Genomic DNA, 11,120 nt, shown 5'->3' with positions numbered 1-11,120 from the left:
ATTCCAAGGGAAGGGAAGCGTAGCAGGGGCGGAAGAAAGTTAGGTGAACGGATGAGATTAAGAAGTTTGGAGGGACGACATGGACACAATTAGTACGTGACCGGGGTAGTTGGAGAAGTATGGGAGAGGTCGTTTCCCTGCAGTGGGCGTAACCAGGCTGCTGATGATGATGATGGTGTTGTTGTTATTGTCGTTGTTGTTGATGATGATGATGATGTGAAGGCATGCACTCATCATTGCGAGTTCCTCATCAAGTTCTGTGTGTCGATTGTGCTTTCACGGTGTATTCATTGTTGCTTTTATGTATTGATTCTGCTAGTTGGTTAGCGGACTTTTTCTCAAAGGCGCAGTCCTCCATTTTTTTTACCATCAATTCGTGTATCAGATACTGAGACTGCACAAGCTTCGAAGCTTATATGCGAGGTCGTTTTTAGATGTATATGATAGGACATATATGCTGATTTGTGTGTGTTGTCAGCCTTCTCGGGAGCAAACGTTTTCGAGGCAAGGCGAAATGCACTGCAAGGTATTGCGTGCTTGAAGCTACGAAACTTCATCTAGACCTGATATATACGTACTTATGCACGAAAATGCTTCTTTCTGGTGTTTTAAAGCATAAGGCTGCTCAAGATCGCTGCATAGCAGTATGAACTGAACTTGGTCTGTACATTGTAAAAATAACATTCTCTTTGTGGACGGACAAATACTTTGGGACACCACCACTTGTATACCTGATATATGCATTTCAGGCAAGTTTCCTTCTCAATTTAGTAGATTTTTTATAATTACAACTATTTTTAATTTTTGCAGCTCGGCCCAGCCATAGAAAGCTTCCATGTCAACCAACACTTGCCACGACCCTTGATGTGATGGAAGATGTTATTGGAAAACCTGAGCGATTGTGTCCACACGTCTCCGCATCTGCCCGACATGGCTTGACGCTCCTGAAAGGCTAGCTGAGTGTTACGCTTGCAAGACTGTAGCAGGTACGAGGCTGCAGTAGGGCAGCCACATTTTAACCAGATAACCTTGCTGAGAGCTCGTAAGGGGAATAATTAGTGCTTACTTTTGTAAATAAATTGTGTTTGATTGTTGAAAACTGTTTTCAGTGCATTTCTTTTTCTTCAGGATTCACCTGAACTGCTGTAGGCCCACTCACGCGACGTATCCTAATTTTCTCCTACTTTCATAAATATGACGGGAAAAACCATAAGAAACAAGGGTACTATTAAGAGAGCTTCAAAGTAAAAATGTCAACCAAGTGTACAATTCCAGTAATATTTGTGGGACGTTTACAACTGTAATGTGTAAATGAAAGAGGGGGTAACCTCGCAAACAAATCGTACCTCCTTCAGGTTGCGATACTCGCGAGCAGTGTCGAACAACCGATTTTGAAAGGAGCAATGCATGCGATCAAACTGCTTATCAGATGGTAAAGCAGGAAGTCTGCATTTAAATCACGGCACTGTCGCTCGGCCTTAGCACGCGCGCCCTCCTTTCTTCCTGCCCGATAGTTGACCTGCAGCCTCCACACACCCAGCGCCTACGTATTGGAAAGAACCAAGATGGCGCCGAACAGCGTGAGTGTCTCCACGCTGAGCGCAGCACTGGGCATCGAGGCGCCCTAGTTGAATCTGCCGCGGAACGCTCATCCGGCCCAATCCAGTTCGCTCGCAGCGCCCGCGCAAAATTTTTTTCTACACGCGGCGCCTCAGCGGGAGAGCCTCGTCCGGCCCACTCCACCTCATTGTAGTGCACTGTTCCAGGAGCAGTTGCCCTGCAGGCTGCGTTGAGCCCTTTGGCATCGGCGTGTAGTTTGACGCCGTCCAAGAACTTAAAGCGCTATCGCTGAACCTTGCTATTGCTGTTTATGTAACTGCCAAATTCTTGTTGACCATTTTTGTAACCGTGCGCAAACTTATACGTATTTTAAAGCGTGCGACGATACACCGCTATACATTTACACTATGACGCTCAGGCCTTTTGGCCCTGGAACAGGCATACTCCTGAATCAATGCGACAAGATCGGCTTGTCCGTTGCTCTTAGCTGCGCACATAAAAAAAAAAAAGACTGTTCCCAAGTGCATGCCAAAAAAACGACCGAGCGTTCGAATGGGTATACAGTTTTTAAGGGGACTGGCAAGCGATTTTTTAAGGACCTTGTTTTTATGGCGCAGCGCAAAGCTCACCCTCGGTAGTGTTTACATCTGCAGTGGTTACTTGCCAAAGCGCGTGATTATTTAGTAAGCAGAATTTTTCGATCTGAGCAGCCTCTAAAAGAGTAAGAGTGCCTGCTCCAGCAACGCTGAGAAGTGGGGGCGATGTCGAAAGCCCGCCTTGAAAATGTGGAAGCAGCCCATCGTGCTTTCACAGGTCTGAGTGTAACTGTGGTTAACCACCTAATCTTTTTACTTTTTCAACCACTTTTGAAAATAAAAAAGCTGGTACAATAAGTTTGCAGTCTTGTACAGCCATTTATATTTGTACCATGCTTTTCCCCAAGTACACGCCTACTACATGGCTGGCAGCGCCCCGTTGTCGTTGTTCTGTCGATAGACGAGCCAAGCCATATCATCGAAGGCGATGGCAGCGCCACTTTTCTACTCACTACAAACGAAGGCCTATCTGCACATTTTAAGTTAGAAAAAAAAGCATAACAGAAAAAAGGGTACTGCATTTTAATACTAATAAAGAAAGCAGGAACCGCGTACACTAATAGGAGGCCACGTGATAGGCCTCTTATGCATCTTCATGTTTTTGCCGCGTGGGGAGCCAAAGGTAATTTTTAGCGACTTCTAGTGAATAATTAGAAATAAAAATCCACATTTAATGGTAAAAACATGGCTCGTTTTAGCTACTACGATATGCAACCTTCCCATCAGCGGGGTTATTTCGATTCATGTTTTGAGCGGTTGTCTGTCCCTTTAACGCGAGCGGTCTTTCCTTCAAGAGGACGTCCGCGTGCGCTTTTCCACTAACAAAACAAACGATGGAGAAGCGTAACTTATGATGCAAACAGTACATATTTAAGTTGTCAAGGTAGGACTATACAGCGTAATCAGACAAGTTATCGTGACAAACTCAACAATGACGTGGATAAATCACGCCCGAAGATTGCGTGAACAGAAGTTCGAGATTGCAAACCCACACTGGGAAACACGCGAAAGTTATACACGCCATCTGGTGCACAGGCGTGCAGTCGCAAAAGTATTGAAGAAAGTCAAGCTAATCAGCAAAGCTATTGCAGCGCGCAGTAGCTGCCCCTGGCGCCTTTTGATGCGGCGGCCTTGGATCCCGGGCACTCGAATGCTTCGGCGAACTCGACCATGTTGGCGAGCGGCAGGAGGCAGCGCTGTCGCGAACTCGGTTTGCTCGCCGAGCAGTGCAGCTGGCAGAAGCGGCGGAAGAAGACTTTCTGCGCGCGACGCCAGTAGGTGGGCCAGTTGGTGGCTCGCTGGAAGCCGCTGAGCGCCTCCTTGAGGCTGGCGAAAGCCAGTCGGGCGCCTTGCGTCCAGAACAGCAGCTCTCCGGCGCCTCGGCCATCGGCCTTAGTTGGGGTGGGCGCCAAAGTCTCGTTCGTCTTGCTCAGCCAGAAGGACCGGAGGCACTGCTCGAACCTGCATGAAAATGCAGACTCGGGTCCGGGATCTCGGGGGTGGTCTCTGCCTGAGCTCGCTGGATGCACATTGCAAGAAGGCTTCCATTGCACACGGACATCAAGGAAAAAGACACGCAGCACGTCGCTGCACTATACCAACTGAATATTTGTTATTGTGATAGCAGTACTTTTGACAGCGCAGACGCATTTTCGCCGTCACCGTCGTCGTGATGTTCCGCAAGACGTTCAAGGGCGCCAACACCGCGCCGCGCGCCGTATGCTGTATGTTTGAGTGAAAGCGTGCGGGGGTCGGCTCAATCGCGCGCACAAGGGAGGAAAGCGGGAGGAGGCGCGCCGTCTTCCCCCCATAAAATGAACTGGAGGGAAGGGAGGTAGGGGGCGTTGTACTTCGACAGCAAAGAGACGAATAGCAGACAGTTGGCGACAAAGTAGAATGAATTTAATTTATAAAGGTAAGGGGGAGAAAGATAGAATTCACTCGTATAGACCGTTGACCATTACATCGGTAATATACAGGCTAGCCATGCAGGCAGTCAAATTAAAGCTGCAAGCATGGGCAGAGAATAATGGCATTTTGGGAGAACTTCAGAATGGCTCCAGTATAGGTAGGCGTTTAGAAGATAGCTTATTTGTTCTTACTCAGTGTATAGAAATATCAAAAGTAGAAAGCAGTCCATTATATGTGGCCTTTTTACACATTACAGGAGCATTTGACAACGTAGACCGCAACATTTTGTGGGATATTCTGGAAGGTGACAATTGTCTACAGCTTTTGAGAGAGATTTACCTAGAAAATACCGTTTGCGTTGAATGGGAAGGGATGAGGAGCGAGGGGAAAGTTCATATCAACAAGGGACTGAGGCAGGGGTGCCCTTTATCCCCACTGCTGTTTATGATTACATGGTGAGTATGGAGAGGGCGCTAGAAGGAAGTAATAACGGCTTTAATCTCTCATACAAACAGGCGGGTACAGTAGTAGAGCAGCAGCTTCCAGGTTTATTTTATGCGGACGACATTGTGTTGCTAGCTAAAAAGCAAAGTGATTTGAAACGTCTGGCTAATATCTGTGGACAGGAAGGCAACAATTTAGGTTTGAAATTTAGTGTTAGAAAACCAGGTGTTATGGTATTCAATGCAAACAGTGAACCGACAGTGGAGATACAGGGCCAGGAAATACCTCGGGCAACAGAATATAAATATCTTGGTATATGGATAAACGAAGGTAATAGATATATGGGAAACACAGGAGAAAACAACAGTGAAGGGGAAGAGAAATGCAGCCATAATGAAGCACAGAGCGCTGTGGGGATACAATAGGCACGAGGTGCTCCGAGGTAAGTGGAAAGGTGTAATGGTTCCAGGACTAACTTTTGGAAATGCGGTTGTTTGCTTTAAATCAGGGGTACAATCAGGACTCGATGGGAACCAAAGGTCAGCGGGTCGCCTCGCATTGGGCGCTCACGGGAAGGCTATAAATGAAGCTGTGCAGGGTGATATGGGTTGGACTAGTTTTGAAGTGCGGGAAGCTCTCAGTAAAATTGAGTATGAAGAACGGCTGAGGAATATGGAAGAAAGTAAATGGGCTGGGAGAGTGTTGAGGTATCTGTACAGGATAAAAATTGAGTCACAGTAGAGGAAAAGAACTAGGAAACTTACCAGCAAGTATGTGGCCTGTACGGTGGGCAAAAGCAACAAAGAAGGTCAAGCGGAAAGTCGGAGAGGCTGAAATATTCTCATGGGTGGTGGCAATGGAAAAGAAACCTGCCATGAGTAACTATACTTAAGAGGAAAAAACGAAATCAGGAAAGGGACAATTTATGATAACTCAAAGGGAAGCTCATTACTTTTCGAAGCGAGATCGGGATGCCTTAGAACACGCAGCTATAAGGCGAGATATAAGAAGGAAGAAGAAGCATTTGCTTGCTGCGGGAAAACTTGGGAAACTATGGAGCATATTTTATTAGAATGTGAAGACGTCTACTCAGCGGTCGATTTAGGCACCACTGGCCTCCTTAAAGCCCTTGGGTTCAGGAAGAGCAGTGGAAAAGTAAACATGTCCGCTATAGGGATTCCAATGGCGATTGACAGGCCGCCATTGGAATCTCAACCTGGCAACGCTTTACGCTAGAACGTTATCTAGTGAGGCGAGTCTAGCAGTGCTATTGGAGGAATTCGAAGGCAGTAACTGGGATATAATAGGGCTCAGTGAAGTTAGGAGGACGAAAGAAGCATATGCAGTGCTAAAAAGCGAGCATGTCCTGTGCTACGGGGGCTTAGCGGAGAAACGAGAACTAGGAGTCGGACTCTTGATTAATAAGAATATAGATGGTAACATACAGGAATTATATAGCATTAACGAGAGGGTGGCAGGTCTTGTTGTTAAACTTAATAAGAGCTACAAATTGAAGGTCTTCCAGGTCTACGCCCCTACATGCAGTCATGATGACCAGGAAGTCGAAAGCTTCTATAAAGACGTGGAATCGGCGATGGGTAAAGTCAAAACAAAATACACTATACTGATGGGCTATTTCAATGCCAAGGTAGGCTAGAAGCAGGCTGGAGACAACTCAGTGGGTGAGTATGGCATAGGCACTAGGAGTAGCAGGGGAAAGTTATTAGTAGACTTTGCAGAACAGAGTAATATGTGGATAATGAATACCTTCTTCCGCAAGCGGGATAGCCGAAAGTGGACGTGGAGGAGCCCGAATGACGAGACTAGAAATGAAATAGACTTTATACTCTGCGCTATCCCTGGCATCATACAAGATGTGGACGTGCTCCGTAAGGTGCGCGGCAGTGACCATAGGAAGATCTCGAATTAGCCTAGACTTGAGGAGGGAACGGAAGAGAATGGTACGTAAGAAGCAGATCAATGAGTTAGCGGTAAGAGGGAAAATAGAAGAATTCCGGATCAAGCTACAGAACAGGTATTCGACTTTAACTCAGGAAGAGGACCTTAGTATTGAAACAATGAACGACAATCTTATGGGGATGATTAAGGAGCGCGCAATAGAAGTCGGTGGTAACTCCGTTAGACAGGATACCAGTAAGCTATCGCAGGAGACCAAAGATCTGATCAAGAAACGCCAATGTATGAAAGCCTCTAACCCTACAGCTAGAATAGAACTAGCAGAACTTTCGAAGTTAGTCAACAAGCGCAAGACAGCTGACATAAGGAAGTGTAATATGGATAGAATTGAACGTGCTCTCAGGAATGGAGGAAGCCTAAAAGCAGTGAATAAGAAACTAGGAATTGGCACGAATCAGATGTACGCGTTAAGAGACAAAGCCGGCAATATCATTAATAATATGGATGAGATAGTTCAAGTGGCTGAGGAGTTCGATAGAGATTTATACAGTACCAGTGGCGCCCATGACGATAATGGAAGAAAGAATAGTCTAGAGGAATTTGAAATCCCACAAGTAACGCCGGAAGAAGTAAAGAAAGCCTTGGGAGCTGTGCAAAGGGGGAAGGCAGCTGGGGAGGATCAGGTAATAGATTTGTTGAAGGATGGTGGGCAGATTGTTTTAGAAAAACTGGACACCCTGTATACGCAATGCCTCATGACCTCGAGCGTACCCCAATCTTGGAAGAACGCTAACATAATCCTAATCCATAAGAAAGGGGATGCCAAAGACTTCAAAAATTGTAGACCGATCAGTTTACTGTCCGTTGCCTACAAACTATTTACTAGGGTAATTGCAACTATAATCAGGAACACCTTAGACTTCTGTCAAGCAAAGGACCAGACAGGATTCCGTAAGGGCTACACAACAATAGACCATATTTACAGTATCAATCAGGTGATAGAGAAATGTGCGGAATATAACCAACCCTTATATATAGCTTTCATTGATTACGAAAAAACGTTTGATTCTGTCGAAACCTCAGCAGTCATGGAGGCATTACGGAATCAGGGTGTAGACGAGCTGTATGTAAAGATACTGAAAGATATCTATAGCAGCACCACAACCACTGTAGTCCTCCATAAAGAAAGCAACAAAATCCCAATAAAGAAAGGTGTCAGGAAGGGAGACACGATCTCTCCATTTACGTGCGCTGTTTTCTCACTACTCAGTTCGCGTTGAAGCGATAGACAGCCCGAAGGTCACTTCGCTCGCTGCTACTGCCAGGCTTCGTCAAGCCAGCGTTTTGACAGCTAGTGTACGCGGTCATCGGGTGTGATGTGTGCATGTTTACGTGTGCGCGCTTACACAATGCTTGTTAATTTAGTTAGAAAGCGAGCGCTTACAAGATTATACGGCCTATAAAGCTAATATGCTTACTTCGTACGATTGTCTACTAATTTGCTATCGCAATCGATACTTGGCCTTTCGGGCGAAACTGAGACTTTAATTCGCTTCGGTATATAACATAGTAGGAACTTGCAAGCAGTACAAAAATGCGTTTCTTTCTTTCCATGTCCGTGCGTTCTGCTGGATACCAATAGTGCTTCCCTGAGCAAACGAGCTCAGGGAAGCACTATTCTGATGCTCTTTCCGATTCTCATGCCGGTAGTCCTTTTCTTTAGCCAAGTTCATGCACAGGTAGCCTTTCGCTCTATATTTAGGAAGAAGATATTCTGTACTGATGCCTGATTGTCCACTCCTGTCTATGTGAATGGCGTCTAAAAGTTATCCCGTATTTTGCTTTCTCATAAACCGATGCCGTGAGATTACCCGGCGCAATGGCAATTTTGGAATTACTCAAGTTTGCAGAACTGAGTAGTAAAAGGAAGGCCTTATTCCTGCTGTAGTTGTCTACGGTCTCATGTTGTCTTGCCGTTGAGTGTTTGATTTTATATTGCCACGTTTAATTCACAGGCGACTTTTAAAAGAGGCCATTAAATTCGGAGTCGTCGAAGAGGCAGCGCAGTACCGACCAAAGACTAAGGCGCGAGCTCGTGAGCCAGCCTGTCCTCGTCTTCTGGGATCAAGTGGCCCAAGCGCGTGGCATTACCGCTCCTCCCAGAAGAGCATCGACTTGACGCCAAACAATTCGTTGACGGGCAGGACGAGTTGTCCCAGGACAAACGCAATGGTCCGAAAACCATGACTATGATGGTTTGCGGTATGCTTTCAACCATGTATGAGAATACGCGTTGCTATGATCACAATACGCTATAGCACGCGTCGCATTTTTTAAAGTAATTTAATTAACCGGCTTCGCGAAAGCTTCGCTTCTCACAGATTACATGTGTGAATTGAATCTGCCTAATTGTTAAAAATATTTCCCGAGACACGTCGGCCCTGTATTTGCGAGGTGCTTTTCTAGCAGTGTATCCGCTCTTGGGACGCTATTTGTTACGACTTACGCTAGCAAATCAGTGAAACGTGGATGTCCAGGACGAGGTTCCCCCTGTTTTGTGTCATCGCATGCGCGAGCAGTAACAACTCCTTTCTGGTTAGCAACTGACGTGAAAACAACATGTCGAGAGACAAGGCAGCGGTCAGTGTCCACCCGATTCGTTGCTAACCTGTCAATGGCGTGCCTCGTTCCGGTAGCCCACATCTCCGTGTCATCGGGTGGCGGAAACAGGGCCCGGTAGAGCTCCTCGGCCAACAGCGAACCGAGCGTGCCCATGGCCATCTCGATGGGCACGTCCACCGGGTACATCACGGGCCTCAGCAGCACGGCGATGGGCAGAAGCAGCACGTTAAGCCTGGCGTCGTAGCGAACGCGAGCGCCCAGAAAGTGGCGGATGGCTGCCACCTCGCTTTCCGACGGAGGGCTCTGCAGCGACTCCGCCCTCCGAGCCAGCCGCAGAGACCACTGCACACCTGGGACAGGGCGAGTACCCCGTGCTTGTGAGCCGCATTGGCCATAGGCGAGTAAAAGGAGAAAGGGAAAAATTCACAGGGTCTCTTATGTTATCCCTAAGACAACGCTAAGGTCAAAGCCCTAGTACCGATACTATAATGACCGACACATACGTAAACATCCCTCTTAATTCGTTTAGTCTACTTTGCTTAGTGATCCCTCTAAATTCGCTGTCAACCCCTTAATTCGCTGAGTGTACTTCGCTTAGTCATGCCTTTTAATTCCAAAGGTCGAGGGTTCGGCTGCAGCCCAAGGCCTTGGGTTCGAGTGCATTTATGAACTATACTTTAATTAACTGGGCCTTAATTAACTTCATATTAACTACCAGCAAAGGTGTTGGGTTTGACTTTCACCAAAGGTCGAGGGTTCGACTCCCACCAAGGCCGTGGGTTCGTGTGCCTTAACCAACTATATCCTAAATAAGTGTGCCTTAATTAACTTCGCCTTTATTAACATCAAAGATGGTGGCTTCGACTCCGATCAAGGGCCGTATGTTCGACTCCCACGAAAGGTCGTGGGTTCGAGTGCTTTAATTAACTGTGCCTTAATTAACCTCGCTTTCATTAACACCACGGGTCATGGGTACGACTCCCATCAAGAGTGGTGGGTCTTGTTAATGCTATATTAATTAATTTCGCCTTCATTAACACCTAAAGTCGTGGGCTCGGCTCCCACCAAAAGCCGAGGGTTCGTAGCCTTTCTGGACCTTTCGTGTGGTCGATGAGAAGATTGGCTAGCCTTGCGCGGGTGCGACACGACGACGCCAAAAGCGCGTTCCTGGCTTCACTAGTACGAATCTTCAAGAAGCAGGATTCTCTTCAGGAGAAGGCCTTAGATGGCTCATGGGTTGAAGAATCCGACGGCCGGCGTTAGGGCACCAAAATGCATGGGGAGTCAAGCCCATGGCCTTTGGGGGTAATTAAGGCAAAGTTAATAAAGGCACTCGAACCCACGACCCAACATGGAGATATGGGGGATCCGGTCATATCTCCAAGTTGAATTCCAATTGGCATCGTCAAGGTTGAGAGTCGATCCCGCTACGTTCGATGTTAATTAAGGCGAAGTTTACGAAGGCACAGTCAAAGAACATAGAGCTAATAGAATCACTCGAACCCACGACCTTTGGTGGGAGAAAACAAGTAATAGGAAGTATTGCAATGCATCATGTACCCGCGCAAACAACAAAGGAGAAAGAAGGAAACACACAGGACAGACGCGGTGTGTTTCCTTCTTTGTCCTTTGTTGTTTGCGCGGTTACATGATGCATTCCAGTATCGACCACCAACTAGCCCGCCTATCCGTGTTTAATAGGAAGTAACAAAGCATTCGCATGATAATGCCGAGTAATGTACTGAATGTCTCGTGAGCGCGTAGGTTTTCGCCTTCACCCTCTTCATCGTAAGCTACAGTGACTGTCAACTTTTCTTATTATTTTTGTACTACGCTGCACAGTCGAACCGTAACCAGCAGGTCTTTCATAAGCGATGACGAGCAGCCGAGTTTGTCATAAGCATCCGTAAGTGGTCTGTCAATTGGCCAATAAAAGAAACAGAAACTGTAAGCGCCATCCCGTATCCATGGTTTAAAGGTGCGTACGCGGCTCTGTGCATGTGTATACCATCCGGCTGTCCGCACAATAGTTTCCATTGCCTTTGCGCCAGAAAACCAGACTCTCAACAT

General features: G+C 46.7%; 1 protein-coding gene across 1 annotated transcript in view; it reads right to left on the bottom strand.

Annotated features, from left to right (window-relative positions):
- Positions 1 to 3,039: 3,039 nt before the first annotated feature.
- The window catches only part of LOC142568678 (uncharacterized), a 51,665-nt gene continuing 43,584 nt past the window's right edge, over positions 3,040 to 11,120 (bottom strand). The window contains exons 6-7 of the mRNA XM_075678530.1: positions 9,097 to 9,400; positions 3,040 to 3,617 (exon numbers count right to left, since the gene is read on the bottom strand). Of these exons, the coding sequence (XP_075534645.1) occupies positions 3,239 to 3,617; positions 9,097 to 9,400 (683 nt within the window). The 3' untranslated portion in view covers positions 3,040 to 3,238. The remainder of the gene's footprint in view (positions 3,618 to 9,096; positions 9,401 to 11,120) is intronic.

The sequence above is a fragment of the Dermacentor variabilis genome, unplaced genomic scaffold (assembly GCF_050947875.1).
Source record: "Dermacentor variabilis isolate Ectoservices unplaced genomic scaffold, ASM5094787v1 scaffold_29, whole genome shotgun sequence".
In the NCBI taxonomy this organism is placed as follows: domain Eukaryota; kingdom Metazoa; phylum Arthropoda; class Arachnida; order Ixodida; family Ixodidae; genus Dermacentor; species Dermacentor variabilis.
The sequence above is the reverse complement of the archived record's forward strand: the minus strand, read 5'-3'. Positions and strand labels throughout refer to the sequence as shown.